This window comes from Pelophylax lessonae (assembly GCF_965119305.1).
Source record: "Pelophylax lessonae genome assembly, chromosome: 1".
NCBI lineage: Eukaryota > Metazoa > Chordata > Amphibia > Anura > Ranidae > Pelophylax > Pelophylax lessonae.
Window position 1 is genome coordinate 488,914,050 of NC_138768.1, and position 17,025 is coordinate 488,931,074.

Sequence of the window (17,025 nt, forward strand, 5' to 3'; positions counted from 1 at the left end):
CCCAAGACTGCTAAGGGCAAGGAACCTCGCCGTAAGCGGGGTCCCTTCTTCTCGGCTCGCAAGCGGCCCTTTCGTCTGGCTGGTTCGCAGGAAAAGGGCTAGAGATCCACCCGTAACTTTGCTGGAGGCTCCAGGAGACCCTGGAATGGTCCAAAGTGGGCGCTTTCCCCAGCCTGAAGGGGCACCTACACCCGCGTCTGGGGTGGGGAGACCTCTTCGATTCTTTCCGGATCCGTGGACCTTGCTCATTCAGGACAAATGGGTCCATGAACTGTTTTGGTTCGGTTACAAGATCGAGTTTTGGTCCTTGCCTCCTGCAAGGTTCTTTCCTTCCAACTTACGCCTGTCTCAAAACTGGCTACAGGGCCTCTACGGAGCAGTGCAGGACCTGTTAACACAAGGAGTTATTGTGCCGATTCCAGAGACGGAATGTTTCCAAGGTTTTTATTCAATTCTGTTTACAGTTCCCAGGAAGGAAGGCAAGGTTGGTCCGATCTTGGATCTCAAGGCTCTGAACCACTTTGTGCAGATTCAGAAATTTCGGATGGAGTTCCTCTGCACAGTAGTAGCTTTCCTGCATCAATGAGATCTGCTGGTCTCTATCGCTCTTTTTTTCGTTTTGCCGTGGGCGAGGAGCACTTTCAATTTGTGGCATTACCCTTTGGTCTCGTGTTCACAAATGTTTTGGCCCCAGTTCTGGCCTTGCTACGGCAGAAGGGGCTTGCCAGTACTAGGTTACCTGGATGATCTGCTTCTGCATGCAGTGTCTTCCTCGGCTCTAGAAGCAGACTTTGACGTTATGGTGCGAACCCTGCAGGAGTTTGGGTGGACACTGAATTTTCAGAAATCCGCACGGTCTTCATCCACAAATCTGGGTTACTTGGGTCTGACGCTGGATTCAGCGTCAACCTGGGTGTTTCTTCCTCAGATGAAACTTCTGAAGCTACAGGATGCTGTTCGGCTTCTGTTGTCCAACCATCGATTGTCACTCAGGACTTGCATGCGACTACTGGGTCTGATGGTCTCCACCTTCGAGGCGGTTCCGTTTGCGCAGTTCCACACCATATCTTTGCAAAGGGAGATTCTGATCAAATGGAACAAGGATCCGCTGTCATTATGACCATCTGATTTTGTCAAGCCGGGGTTAGAGGAAGTCTCTACTATGGTGGCTCTGCTCCCTGGCTTTACGTCTGGGGAAATCCTTTCTGCCCCTGTATTAGACTGTACTCACCATGGATGTCAGTCTGTCTGGATGTGGAGGTGTCTTTGGGAGTGTGTTCGGCCCAAGGTGTCTGGACTCATGAAGAGTCCAGGTTGCCAATCAACATCCTGGAAATTCGGGCAATCAGACTTTTTCTGTTTCAATGGATGGATCGTCTGCCCTGGCGGCCTGGGAAGTGGCCGGCATCTTGAGATGGGCAGAATGTTCCGCCCCCCTCTGCTGTGTACATTCCAGGGGTGGAGAATTGGCAAGCAGACTATCTCAATCGGCAGATGTTGGATCCAGGAGAATGGTCTCTTCACCCAAAGATATTTAATCAAATGTACCTTCGGAGGGGGACCCCCCCCCCATGTGGACCTGCTGGCTTCTTGCCTCAACAGGAAGGTGCATATCATCTGATTTACGCTTCCTCCAATACAACTTCTGTCGAGACTGCTACGCAGAATCGAGGTAGAAGGAATTCCAGTCATTCTGATGGCACCAGGCTGGCCTCGCCGGTCTTGGTAAGCAGGCCTGGTAAGGCTGGTAGCAGACGTCCCTTGGAAACTTCCTCTCAGGGAAGATCTTCTGTCTCAGGGACCAAACTTCCATCCTGATTTACAGTCGCTGGCTTTAACGGCGTGGCTATTGAAAGCCAGGTGCTGATAGACCAAGGGCTGTCAGTCAGTGATTCCTACACTGTTGAAGGCTAGGAAATCTACTTCCAGGAAGGTTTATCATCGAGTTTGGAAGTCATACATTACTTGGTGTGAGTCTGGGGGGGTTTCTCCCCGCTCCATTTCTGTATCTCGCCTGTTGTAGTTTCTACAACTAGGTGTAGATCAACGTTTGGCTCTGGGCACCATCAAGAGCCAGATTTCTGCCTTGACTATTTTTTCCAAAGGCCGTTGGCAGCGAAGTCCTTGGTTCACACTTTTGTGCAGGGAGTTCCCTATCTGGCTCCTCCAGTGCTATCCCTGGTACCTCCGTGGGATCTCAATTTGGTTCTGTCGGGGCTTCAAAAGCCTCCCTTTGAAAATATTAGAGAAATTCCTCTGCTCACTCTGTCGCAGAAGGTGACTTTCCTGGTAGCTATTACTTCAGCACGTTGCATTTTGGAGTTGGCTGCGTTGTCCTGAATGGTGATTCATAGGGACAAAGTGGTGTTGCGACCCTGTCAGGCGTTCCTTCCTAAGGTTGACTCGGGGATTTATTTGAATGAAGACATTGTGTTGCTGTCCTTATCTCCTAAGCCGAAACATCCTAAAGAAATTGCTCTACATTCCTTGGATGTAGTCAGGGCTATTTGGTTGTACCTAGCAGTGACTGAACGGATTAGGAAATCCAATTCTTTTTGTTCTTACTGATGGACCTCGTAAGGGGCAGGCCGCATCGGCTGCGACCATTTCCAAGTGGAACAGGCAGATGGTGGTGCGTACCTTCCTCATTAGGGTTAGGTTCCTCCTTTCCCTGGTAAAGCACATTCTACGAGGGCGCTTAGTGCCTCCTGGGCCTTCCGTCATCAGGTGTCAGTGGTTCAGTTGTGCAAGGCGACTACGTGGTCGTCTGTACACACATTCACAAAATTTTAGAAAGTGGGTGTACTTGCATTTTCCGATGTGGCGTTTGGCTGCAAGGTTTTGCAGGCTGCGTTTGTGGAGGCTTCGGCTTCTTGAGGGTAAAAATGTTTCCTATATTGCTTAATATTAACTAAATTATACAATGAATATAAAAAATATTTAATAAATTATTTTTATAATAAATTAGTGCATATAAAGTGCTTAAATAGTGGACTATAATCCAAGCTGTAAAAACAGTTCATGCAAAAAAATGTTGCTTGGATATCAAGTGCTCCAGTGATTAGATGTGCCACTCTTTACTTCTTACCAGATGCATGTTTCCCCTGTAGCGTGCGGCGGTCAGACGGATCTGTCTTCCTGCATATGGGCTTAACTTACATCTGTATGAGGTAAATTAATGGAGGAGTGAGGAAAAGGAGCATATTATTCAGTTGAAAGCTACACTTAAATCAAAGTGAAGAGGAGGAGTGCTTATGGTTTGATCCACCTAAGAAAAGGGATCGCAGGCGTTTGGGGTCCTTGCGACCTACCTGCATCTGGTAAGAAGTAAAGAGTGGCACATCTAATCACTGGAGCACTTAATATCCAAGCAACATTTTTTTGCATGAACTGTTTTTACAGCTTGGATTATAGTCCAATATTTATGCACTAATTTATTAAATATTTTTTATATTCATTGTATAATTTAGTTAATATTAAGCAATATATGGTATTTTTGCACTATTAATGCACTTTATTTAATTTTGCACAGCACATTTGTGTGTCACTAGCACTTCAAATTGATATTGTTTTTACAGCTATGTATTATTAGATATTTATGTGTACAGAACACAGCACACCTATGTGCCATCAGCACCTATAACATTTTATGTGATTTTGTATTTGATATTTATTTGATAATTTATACAATTTATCACATCAGAAAAAAGAGCTAGGTTTGATATATTTAATTATATTCGGTCACCAGCGCCTTTTTACCAATTTTTTTATCTTGATATTGTTTTTTACAATTAAAAGGGCAGCAGGTTTTAGCATCTTTTAACCCAGAAGGGCCAGGTGCCTTCATACAATTTTCTATTAAAATTTTTTCTGGTGGTGAGCTCCAGTTCCTAGTTAAGCTCCTGTTGTTTCCTGGATGGCTATGTTTAGCCTTGTTGGGAATTCTGTGGTTTCTGTGTTTTTTTCCCACCCCCCCCCCCCCCCCCATTAACACTGCTTTAAGACATCCCAATGGATTGAAGAATTAAAGCTGTGTCCGTCAGTGAACGAAAGAGAAAACTGGATTTTTGTCTTACTTTAAAATCCTTTTCTCTGAAGTTCACTGACGGACACAGCACCCGGCCTTCTTTTGGGGTTGAATTATGTTTTCTTCTGACACGGCTTGTTACAAACTGGAAGTCCTACAGCAGGAAGTGATGGTATACCCTCTGGGACTGCCTGAGGGGTGTAACCAAAAAGGTTTCCGCCTACTCCTGAAGAGAGACAGCATAATACCCCAATGTTCTGAAAAATTGAAACTGTGTCTGTCAGTGAACCTCAGAGAAAAGGATTTTACGTTAAGACAAAAATCCAGTTTTTAATACATACTTACTTGTAAAATCCATTTCTTGAAGTACATCATGGTACACAGAGGTCCCTCCCCTCCTCTATATGGGGCCATTATTGCTTGCTACAAAACTGAGGTATTTCCTCTGTTGGAGGGGTTATATAAGGGGACATCCTTTGATTGCTTGCCAGTGTCCTTCACCTGTCGGTGGCTATATAACCCATATATTATGATTTATGGCTCTGTGTCCCGTGATGTACTTCTAGAAATAGATTTTACCTTGAAGTATGTATTAAAAATCATTTTTTTCCCCTCACTGTACCTATAGGTAAAATTCACAAAGTGGGCTTTACTACCACTTTAATCACCATCAGACAGTTGGTTTATGACATGTATAAATATCATAAGTTTCATAATATACAATGTTTGGACATACATTATTGAAAGAATTTCCTTTTATATATAATGGTTTTATATTGAAATTGTAAATTAAAAATGTATGGTTTTTGGATATATTTTGTGTATCATTTAGAACAGGGATGTCAAACGCAATTTAATTAAATGGACACATGAGCACTGTGGTTGCCCTCAAAGGGACAGTTGTATCTGTAAGACTATATATAGAGAAATTCCCAGCGAGTGTTCTCTACCAATTGTGCCACATCCCTTCAATAAAGTACAACCAAAAAGTTCCCCTAAGGGTTTGGGACTTTTAAGGCACTACTAGAGTATCAAATCGTTTTATAAAATAATTTTATTATCACATATTAATAAAAACATGTTGAACAATATTTGTACAAGGAGACAAAAGCATTGTACAGAGCAGATATATATAGGTATGATGATATTAATACAGCAAAAAAAAAAAGCTTTACAACCACTTTAGGCTGTAAAAAGCAGGTGCAGACCAGCATGGAGCCCCTTCACAGCATATGCATCAGATAATGCAAATCTGAAAAGGAGGGTCACACACAGCTGGTATAATCCTCAAGAAACCTTTTTGGATACTGCTCAGACAAAACATGGTTCTGCCATGGAGTTTTGTCTGAGCAGTCCCCAATAAAGTTTCTTGAGGATTATACCAGTGGTGTACGACCCTCCATTTCAACAGCATAGAATTGTATTATTCTCATAATAATTGTAAGCAGATGTCCAGTCCACCCCCACTTCCATTAGATGTTAAGAGCCCCACCATAAGAGGTCAAGAGTACCCCCCCCCTTTACATAACAGTGCATCCCCCTACCTTGTGCTACTGCCAGGAAGTAAAAAGTGCAAAGAGTCTGCTGAATGTTGAGACCAGGGTGCACAGAGGTGCATGATCTGTATGAGTTCTGTCCTCTCTGCTGCTTAGATAAAGTTGGTGGTCGAGATAAGGGAGAAGCCAGAGAGCTGCGAGGGCCACATAAAATGGCCTGGCAGGAACCTTGTGTTTGACACGTGATTTAGAAGAACAAAATATCCAACACCTCAAAAATCCCCTGTATTCACTGGTTGAGTTTAGTGTTAAGATAGAATGAGGGGTCTAGACACGCAAATTGGGTATCCCACATATTTTGGCTTGAATCTCAAGAGCCCTTTATGCTCTACTCATCCCTCATTGGGAATGCTTTTGGTCATCCTGGACGCAGAAGAATAAAGAAGCACTGTGGCCTTCAACGAACACTGTAATTTATTTTTTCTACTTGCTGCTAAATAATTTTATCGCGTAGTTTATAGGAGGGCACTGCTTCCCTCTGTTTGGGTACTATTTTATTGTTTGCTAGCCTGTTGCCATTCATCTGTTGTCTGAGAAAGTACTGTATATTCAAAGTTATTTCAGGCAAAATTTCAATAACACAATATTGTAACTTACCGACAATACCAAATTCAAGATAACAGTTCAGAAGTTTTGATGCTGGTATGTTTTGGCACAGGTCTTCACCACCTCCCTGTACATATCCCTGTATGTAATCAAGGATTTAAGCCTACTATAGGGGAGAGTTGCTGTTTTTGGGGGTTGAGGAGAATGGTTTCCTTTACATTATTTGCTTACAAGGAGTTTAATGCATTTTTTATCCTTTTGTCGGCTTTGTATCAGATACTACTTTTTTTTTCTTTTTTTTATTCTAGCCGCCTAATTTAGCTACTATGGCTTGTTATCTTTTAGGCTGAGTTCAAAACTATTCCAATATAATTTTCTTTTGCAATACTAAATCTATCTTATGCCATATGTCTCTAGGTGGAGCAAGTCAGTCAGCTCTCAGCTTTGGTGGAAGCGCAGTTGGATTATCACAGGCAGGCTGTGCAAATTCTGGATGAATTATCTGACAAATTAAAGGATAGAGTTCGTGAATCCTCCTCTAGACCCAAAAGAGAATACAAGCCTAAGCCGAGGGAAGCCTATGATTATGCTGACAGTGAACATCCTAATGGTGGAATCTCTTGCAACTCTTCAGTCAAAGCATCAGGTATTCATGACATACACAGGATCAAAACACATATTTTCACAAAGATAAATCTGTCATTTATTTTTAAAGTCTTCTTGGTATTTAGAGAATCCTTGCACTGGATACATTTTACAAGCAATAAGTCCGATTTAAGAATGCCTTCCAATTTTTATATGGAAAAATTAGCTTGCTCATCCACGCTTGCTAACAAGCATTTTCCAATGTCTTTGGAATGGGAATAATCATTTCTTTCTAAGAGCATAATGTTTTGCAAGGGGGGGAGCTTTCTATAGCTGTAGCAGTTCTGAGTTTTCATCAGTAATCAGCAGATCACTTATCTCTGTCTATTATCTGCCCGCATACAGTATCTCACAAACGTGAGTACACCCCTCACATTTTTGTAAATACAGTAAACCCCCCTCTATCGCGGGAGTTACGTTCCAGACCCAACCACAAAAATTGAAAATCCGCACAATAGAAAGACCCTATTTAAATACACTCTAAGCATGTTTTTATAACTTTCACTGTACTTTTAAAAGCATTTTAAGGTCTTTAAACACACTTTTAAAACAATAGAAACACATTTAAACACGCAAAAGATACAGAGAGACAGAGCAAGAGCAATGGAAAACACAAAAATATTTAATTAACAATGATTTAATTAGTAAAATAATATTAATAGGTCTTACAGGAAAAAAAACGCAATACACCGGGACCGCAAAAACTGAACCGCGATATAACGGGGGTTTACTGTATTTTAATATCTTTTCATGTGATAACACAGAAGAAATGACACTTTGCTACATTGTAAAGTAGTGAGTGTACAGCTTGTATAACAGTGTCGATTTGCTGTCCCCTCAAAATAACTGAACACCAAGCCTTTAATTTCTTAACCGCTGGCAACAAAAGTGAGTATACCCCTTAATGATAATGTCCAAATTGGGCCCAAAGTGTCAATATTTTGTGTGGCCACCATTATTTTCCAGCACTGTCTTATCCCTCTTGGGCATGGAGTTCACCAGAGCTTTACAGGTTGCCACTGGAGTCCTCTTTCACTCCTCCATGATGACATCACGGAACTGGTGGGTTTTGGAGACCTTGCGCTCTTCCACCTTCCCTTTGAGGATGCCCCACAGATCCTCAATAGGGTTTAGCTCTGGAGACATGCTTGGCCAGTCCATCATCTTTACCCTTAGCTTCTTTAGCAAGGCAGCAAGTCATCTTGGAGGTGTGTTTGGGTTGTTATGCTGGACTACTGCCCTGCAGCCCAGTCTCCGTAGGGAGGGGATCATGCTCTGCTTCAGTATGTCACAGTACATGTTGGCATTCATGGTTCCCTCAATGAACTGAAGCTTCCCAGTGCTGCCAGCCCCAGACCATAACACTCCCACCACCATGCTTTACTGTAGGGAAGACACACTTGTCTTTGTACTCCTCACCTGGTTGCCACCACACACGCTTGACACCATCTGAATCAAATACGTTTATTTTGGTCTCATCTGACCAGAGGCATGGTCCCAGTAATTCATGTCCTTAGTCTGCTTGTCTTCAGCAAACTGTTTGCGGGCTTTCTTGTGCATCCTGTTTACAAGAAGCTTTCTTCTGGGATGACAGCATTGCAAATCATTTTGCTGCAGTGTGCGGTGTTTGGTCTGAGCACTGACAGGCTAACGCCCCCACCCCTTCAATCTCTGCAGCAATGCTGGCAGCACTCATACGTCTATTTCCTAAGGACAACCTCTGGATATGACGCTGAGCATGTGCACTCAACTTCTTTGGTCGACCATGGCGAGACTTGTTCTAAGTGGAACCTGTCCTGTTAAACCGCTGTATGGTCTTGGCCACCGTGCTGCAGCTCAGTTTCAGGGTCTTGGCAATCTTCTAATAGCCTAGGCTATCTTTATGTAGAGCAACAATTATTTTTTTTTTTTTCAGATCCTCAGAGTTCTTTGCCATGAGGTGCCATGTTGAACTTCCAGTGACCAGTATGAGAGAGTGAGAGCGATAACCCCAAATTTAACACACCTGCTCCCCATTCACACCTGAGACCTTGTAACACTAATGAGTCACATGACACTGGGGAGGGAAAAATGGTGAATTGGGCCCAAATCGGACATTTTCACTCAGGGGTGTACTCATTTTGTTGCCAGCAGTTTAGACATTAATGGCTGTGTGTTGAATTATTTGAGGGGAGCACATTAAGAGCCGGTTCACACTACCGCGACCAGAAAGTCGCCTCATAAGGGGCGACTTGTTAGCGCGACTTCAGCGCGACTTTAGCGGGACTTCAGCGCAACTTGTGAATTATTTTAAGCAACTTATATGATAGACGACTTTGTACGAATGTATTTGGCCAATCAGAATATGTGTTGTGACCTATTCCCCTTTTCTGTTTTTTTTTTTTTTTTACTCATTTCCTCATTGCCCACCAGTGCCATGTATCAGTGTCTACCAGTGCCACTGCCCACCAGTGCCACGTATCAGTGCCACAAATCAGTGTCCACCAGTGCCACATATCAGTGCCACAAATCAGTGTCCACCAGTGCCACATATCAGTGCCACATATCAGTGTCCACCAGTGCCACATATCAGTGGCATGTATCAGTGCCACGAATCAGTGTCCACCAGTGCCACGTATCAGTGCCACGTATCAGTGCCATGAATCAGTGTCCACCAGTGCCACATATCAGTGCCACGTATCAGTGCCCACCAGTGCCACATAGTGCCACGTATCAGTGTCCACCAGTGACACATATCAGTGCCATGAATCAGTGTCCACCAGTGCCATGTATCAGTGTCCACCAGTGCCACTTATCTGTGTCCACCATTGCCACTCACACAGACCAGGCAGAGATAATGTTATATAGGAACTGTAGGCATGGCTGCAATGTGGGGAATGCCTTGCTAATTTTCCTTCTTCCTGGAAAGTCGGATCACAGTCGCTTGACAAAAGATATGGATCCGACTTGGAGGCGACTCCCATTGAAGTCTATTGGCACAAGTCGGATACAAGTCGCCTCAAAGTAGTGCAGGACCCTTTTCTGAAGTCGGAGCGACTTCAGTAGTGCATATTAAGACGGCTCTCATTGATTTACATTGCATTTGTTATGACAAGCGACTTGGGGCGACTTGAGGGCACACAAGTCACCTGACAAGTCGTGGCAGTGTGAATGGAGTCTTACACTGTTATACAAGCTGTACACTTACTACTTTACATTGTAGCAAAGTGTCATTTCTTCAGTGTTGTCACATGAAAAGATATTTACAAAAATGTGAGGGGTGTACTTACTTTTGTTATATACTGTATGTCCAACTTTAGTATTGCATGGATGCAGTATTAAAGTGGATGTAAAGTCACATCTATTATTCTTTTATCCTCTTTGTTTTCGGAACCTATACAGTGTTTTTTTTTTTTTTATATATATATATGATAAAGCTAAATACCTTCTTTGCCCTGCTCTACTGTGGTCACATGCCCTCTCTGCTCTCCTTCTTGGTCTAAGGAGTACAGTGGGAGGGTCTGATATTTCTCTTACGTCCTCCGACAGTCGCCGCCTCTTCATATTCGTCACATATGGGGTATCAGACTTTGCTCCGAAGGAGTAGCTAGGCAACAGAATATGTTAACAACAAAGCTTTTAACATATCCCACCCTCAAGGGGTGGTCCCCTCAGTCAATACCCTCCTACTTCCTGCAACCATATCTCAGTTTTAATGTCTAGCTTGTCAGGAGTGGCTGGCTTTTTCTGTGCTGGGGCTTTCTGCCCCAGACTCTTTCTTCTTTTTAAAATTTTGTTTGAGTTTTCTCTCTACCTTTACTTAGCTGTTATTTTTTCAGCATTAGTTAGTTCTTCGGACGAAGAGGATCATGCAGACTGGGTCTCGGGCTGATCCCCCTGATCGCAGGTCGTGGGTCAGTGGCTTCCCAGTCTGCCTTCGAGCGTTCAGCCAGGTAACGCTCCTGGCACAGTGAACGACCCATCCCTGTTCGGTGCAGGGATGATTGGTGAGGTGGCTACCTCACTGGACGCTGTGCGGTTTCTTAACCCCCATTTTGTGCGTCTTGAATGCGACTCTCCCTGCCTCATGTGCAGCGGCTTGTTCGCCTGTGCGGGTTCCCCACGCCATGTGAGGTAAGTGTATTTATGTGGGGACCTGTCTGTCTGGGGGGGTGTCAGTCTGGGACTGTGTAACCTGCCTTTAATCACACTGCTTGTCTCCCTATCTCTCGGCTGCATGCTGTGGGCTGCAAGGGGGGGGGGGAGATGTATGACACTGTCTGTGTCAGGCTGATCAGTGTGTGAAGCTGTGTGCTGTGGGGCATGTTTTTTGGCATGTTTGGGCACTGTACAGCGATCGCTGCGGCGATCTGACATGTATTCTGATACTGGAATGTAATGTGTGTTTTTTTACTGCACTGTGGAGTGGCGGTTTCGGCGCCAAACGGCGCCATTTTGCCTACTCCCGCTCCGGCCACATGTTTTACATGCATGGCGGCCATTTTCTTGTAGCCTCCATAGGCTTACATAGAGCGCCCTGGCAGCATCACTTCCTCTTTCCTGGAACACCGATCGAGGCAGCAGCAGCGGCGAGGGTCTCCTCAGGTTTTACCCTTCTGTTCTTGCTATCCATTGCCTGTGTTCAGTTTGCATATTCCCTGTGGGGGTCTTATTGTGCTGAGTGTGGTGCGGTGGGCTGCGCTTGCCGCGCTTGCTTAAAAGGGGCAGTTAACCCTTTGTTGTCTGGCATTACAGGGGCAATGGACTCTCAGGAGGGAAAATTTCCTACGGCCTTGGTGGAAAGCCAGGGGACCGCTGTCTCCCCCCCAGGGGGGGATTTGGCCACTATTGTGGCTGGCCTTGCTGCTCAGGTGCAGATGCTGGTGGCTGCTCAATCTACTAAAAGGCCCAGAGTTGCTCTTTCCTCTGATTCTGAGGGTGAAGGTGATAGGGCTGTTATGGCGGGGGCCTCCTTATCGGGGTCCCGCTCCTCTCTTGATCTAATAGGGTCTGAGGTGGAGGCTGATGTTGAGGGGGTTGATAATTCTCCCCCTGGCTCGCCTGAAGAGCTTGCAATCATGGATGAGTTGATTGCTTCCATAAAGCAAACGCTGCGTTTGCAGGATGAGGTGTGTCCCCCCGCCGCCTTGGCGGCTTATGGGACGCAGAGAAAACGCAGGACGCCGCAGGTTTTTCCCTGCAATGATGATTTTCAGCGCGCTGTTAAGGAACAATGGCGCAATCTACGCAAACCTTTTGCTGTACCAAGTAGATTCAAGCTGCGTTATCCTTTTTCACCTTCCACTGATGAAAGGTGGTGTGTGCCACCCCCAGTGGATCACGCAATTGCGGTTTTAAACAAAGCCACTGCGATTCCTGCAGAGGATTCCCCGGTGTTCCGTGACGCCACGGATAGGAGACTGGAGTCTCTTACCCGTCATACTTATTCTGTTACGGGTTCTATGCTTAAGGCTCTGTTTGCTTCTCTCATGGCGGCCCAGGCGATCGCAAGTTGGACGCAGATGCTTAGGCGCGTCCTGGTGGCCGATTCGGCCTCACCGGCGACCCTGGATATGGTGGATCAAATCCACCAGGGTGTCATGTATCTGTGTGATGTGGACCTGGACCTGGTTCCGTTGGCTGCACGTGTGCACAGTGTGGCGGTGTTGTCTCGCCGCCTGATTTGGTTAAAATGTTGGTCGGTGGACCAGTCTTCACGTAAGACCTTAGCCAATCTACCTTATGATGGGTCTCGCCTTTTTGGGGAGTCCCTGGATGTGTTGATTAAGGGGATCACCGGGGGTAAGAGCACTCTCTTGCCCCATTTCCCCAAAGCTAAGGGGGCTTCTGGGAAGAAGCATGCTAATTTTCGGCCCCCTCAGGGGTCCTTTCGTGCCTTTCGGCCGCACTACAAGGGCAAGCCGTTCAAAGGTCAAGGCTCTCAGAAGAAGCCCTGGTCTGGTAAACAGAAGTCCGGCCAATCCGGATCTGCAGCCCATAACAGTGCGGCCTGAAGGGGCGCCCTCACCCAGTTTTGGGGTGGGGGGACGCTTGCTCGGTTTTCTTCAGCCCTGGTTGGCCCGTGTGCGGGACAGATGGGTTCAGGAAATCGTTCGATCTGGTTACAAGATCGAGTTTCTCTCTCGGCCGGAGAGCAGATTTTTTCCCTCAAATCTTCAACTGTCTCCAGAGCGTTTGTGGGACCTGCACCTGGCAGTGCGGGACCTGAGGGCTCAGGGAGTGGTGGTTCCGGTGCCTCATCGGGACAGATTTCGGGGGTTTTATTCCAATCTGTTCACCGTGCCCAGGAAGGAGGGCAAGGTTCGTCCAATTCTGGACTTGAAGGCTCTGAACCGCTCTGTGCGGGTTCGCAAGTTCCGCATGGAATCCCTGCGGTCGGTGGTGGCTGCCCTGGTTCCGGGGGAATTCATGGCCTCCATCGATTTGAAGGATGCGTACCTTCACATCCCCATTTTCGAAGGTCACCAGAGGTACCTTCGATTCGCCATTGCGGAGGATCTTTTGGTCTCGCCTCGGCTCCGCGGGTCTTCACCAAGGTGCTTGCACCGGTTCTGGCATTGTTGAGGGCCCAGGGCATTTCTGTCCTGGGGTATCTAGACGACATCCTGGTTCGGTCTGCGACCAGCCAGGGTCTGGAGGAGGACCTGTCTGTCACGATGCAAACTCTACAGGAGTTTGGTTGGACGATAAATTTTCCAAAGTCGACGCTGAGTCCGTCGGTTCGTCTTCCCTACCTGGGAATGATTCTGGACTCGGTACAAGCGAAGGTCTTCCTGCCGGAAGACAAACTCAGAACTCTTCAGGAGGAAGTCAGGTCCCTCAGGGACGTTCCGCACTCGTCTTTAAGGACGTGCATGAGATGTCTGGGATTGATGGTCTCGGCCTTCGAGGCGATTCCCTTCGCCCAGTTCCACACGCGGGGTCTCCAAGCGGAGATCCTGTCCAAGTGGGATGGGCGACCTCAATCTCTGGATCTTCAGATCTCGTTGAGTCATCGCACCAGAAGAAACCTTCTGTGGTGGCTCCAGTCCCCGATGGTGTCCGGGGGCAAGTCGTTTCGTCCTATCTCGTGGACGGTGATCACCACGGATGCCAGCCTGTCGGGCTGGGGTGGTGTTCTGGGCGTTCTGTCTGCCCAGGGAACTTGGTCGGAGGGAGAGTCTTCCCTTCCGATCAACATTCTGGAATTACGTGCGATAAATCTCTGTCTTCATCGCTGGACGGACCGGCTGCAGGGCTGCCCGGTTCGGGTGCAGACGGACAATGCCACGGCGGTGGCCTACATCAACCACCAAGGGGGCACCAGGAGTGCCCGGGCGGCTCGAGAAGTGGCCGACATTCTGTCTTGGGCCGAGACTCATGTCCCGGCGATAACGGCAGTTCACATTCCGGGGGTGGAGAACTGGCAGGCGGACTATCTGAGTCGCCAGACCCTGGATCAGGGGGAATGGTCTCTTCACCCGGCTGTCTTCCAGATGTTGTGCGCGAAGTGGGGTCTTCCAGATGTGGACCTGTTCGCGTCTCGTCTCAACAACAAGGTGAGGAGGTTCGTGGCAAGGACGCGCGACCCTCGGGCAGACGCGTTGGTGGCCCCGTGGCATCAGTACAGGCTGATGTACGCGTTCCCACCGATTCAGTTGCTGTCCAGGTTCCTTCGCAGGTTACTCTCGGAACGCAGCACGGTGATTCTTGTGGCACCGGACTGGCCTCGCCGGTCCTGGTACGCAGACCTCGTGAATCTGGCGGTCGACGCCCCTTGGCGTCTACCTCTTCGAGACGATCTACTGTCTCAGGGACCGATTTACCATCCTGCTTTACAGTCGCTGGCTTTGACGGCCTGGCTGTTGAGACAGAGGTCCTGAAGGAGAAGGGTCTCTCTCCAGAGGTCGTTCATACTTTGATCAACGCTAGGAAGTCTTCCTCGGGGAAGGTTTATTACCGTACTTGGAAGGCCTATTTTGCCTGGTGTGAGTCCAGGGGGTTTTCACCCCGCACGTACTCGGTTTCCCGTGTACTGTCTTTTCTTCAGGCGGGTGTTGATCAGCGTTTGGCGCTGGCTACGATAAAGGGTCAGGTGTCTGCGCTGGCCGTTCTGTTTCAACGTCCCGTGGCTTCCAACTCCTTGGTTGCCACTTTTATTCAGGGTGTGCGGCATCTGGTTCCTCCTAGGAGGGATCCTTTGCCCCCTTGGGACTTGAATCTCGTTCTATCTGTGTTACAACGTGCTCCTTTTGAACAGATCAGGGAGATCTCGTTGTCTATGTTGTCCAAAAAGGTCGCCTTTTTGGTGGCGATCACTTCGGCTCGCAGAGTGTCGGAGCTGGCGGCTTTGTCCTGCAAGTCTCCGTACCTGGTTATTCATTTGAATAAGGTGGTCTTGCGACCTAATCCTTCTTTTCTTCCGAAACGAGTTTCGGAATTCCATCTTAATGAGGATATTGTCTTGCCTTCGCTGTGCGCGAAGCCTAAACATCCGAAGGAGGTGAGATTGCATTCTCTGGATGTTGTTCGGGCGATAAGGGTTTACCTTAAATCGACTGAGTCTTTTCGTAAGACTGACTCCTTGTTTGTTCTTCCAGAGGGTCCTCAGAAGGGCATGGCGGCTTCGGCCTCTACCATCGCCAGATGGATCAGGCAGACCATTGACCAGGCCTATGCTTTGCAGGGTAAGGCTCCTCCTGTCCCTGTGAAGGCGCACTCTACTAGATCTTTGAGTACGTCTTGGGCCTGTCGTCATGGGGCTTCTGTAGCCCAGGTGTGTAAGGCGGCGACCTGGTCGACCGTGCACACTTTCACAAAATTCTACAAAGTAGATGTTCAGGCATCGGCGGATGCTTCCTTTGGCCGCAAGGTTCTTAGTGCGGCTGTTCCATAGGGTCCCTTGTTGGGGACTCCTGGCTGTTGGGATAGTTTTTTTGTATCCCCTGGTTTTTTGTCTTCTCCTGGGTTGTTGCTCCTGTTGAGCACTTGTTTTTTGCTGTTGCCCAGCTGGTTTCCTTCCTTTGGTAAGGTTCCTTTCTCTGATGCGGAGACTGCGTTGCCTTTTCGGCGCGGATGCGTTTCCCACCCCTCATGTTTGCACTGCTTTGGGACGTCCCCATATGTGACGAATATGAAGAGGCGGCGACTGTCGGAGGACGTAAGAGAAAACGGAATTTTTGTAAAATCTTACCTGTAAAATTCCTTTCTCTGAGTCCTCCGACAGTCGCCGCCCCCGCCCCTCTTTTGGGGTTTGGTTGTATACTCTACTGCTATTCCACTAAAACTGAGATATGGTTGCAGGAAGTAGGAGGGTATTGACTGAGGGGACCACCCCTTGAGGGTGGGATATGTTAAAAGCTTTGTTGTTAACATATTCTGTTGCCTAGCTACTCCTTCGGAGCAAAGTCTGATACCCCATATGTGACGAATATGAAGAGGCGGCGACTGTCGGAGGACTCAGAGAAAGGAATTTTACAGGTAAGATTTTACAAAAATTCCGTTTTCCCTCTGACATATGCAAGCTAGCAGAGATGGAAATGTGACCACACAGCAGAGCTGCGCAAAGAAGGTAATTAGCTTTATATTGAAAAACAAATACACACACTGTACTTAATATGTTCCTGAAAAAGGGAGGATAACAGTATATAACAGATGTGACTTTACAACCACTTTACCAAAGGGGAGGGGTGTCTGCAACAGAATACCCAATCAAGGCTGGGGGGATGGGAGGATTGGGGAGGAGTTCGGCTTCAATTTACACACTGACTACGAAAATTACAGGAAGAGGGGGATGGGGAGATGCTGAATACACAGCAGGATGACAGAGGCATGTAATCTGACCACCCTATCAGGGATCAGGAGCTCTTATAAGCGTGGTCAGTACACACAGAGGAAGACAGGAACAGGCATTAACCAAGTACTGTAAAACATGGAAAGGGACACATGATGTATGCTATATCTTGTGCCTTAAAGGTACAGGTGCACGTTGTTGTTTTTTAACCACTTAGGCCCCAGGCCTATTTTTGACACTTTTTGTTTACAAGTTAAAATCAGTATTTTTTGCTAGACAATTACTTAGAACCCCCAAACATTATATATATTTTTTTAGCAAAGACTCTGGAGAATAAAATGGCAGTCATTGCAATATTTTTTGTCACGCGGTATTTGCGCAGCGGTTTTTCAAATGCCATTTTTTGGGAAAAATTACGAAAAATCACATTTCACTGCATTTAAAAAAAACTAAACAGTAAAGTTAGCCCATGTTTTTTG

General features: G+C 46.8%; 1 protein-coding gene across 2 annotated transcripts in view; it reads left to right on the forward strand.

Annotated features, from left to right (window-relative positions):
* The window catches only part of SH3GL1 (SH3 domain containing GRB2 like 1, endophilin A2), a 919,809-nt gene that overhangs the window by 820,811 nt on the left and 81,973 nt on the right, over positions 1–17,025 (forward strand). For both annotated transcript variants that reach the window (XM_082263930.1, XM_082263931.1), the window contains exon 7: positions 6,547–6,775. In XM_082263930.1, coding sequence (XP_082120056.1) covers positions 6,547–6,775 — 229 coding nt within the window. The remainder of the gene's footprint in view (positions 1–6,546; positions 6,776–17,025) is intronic.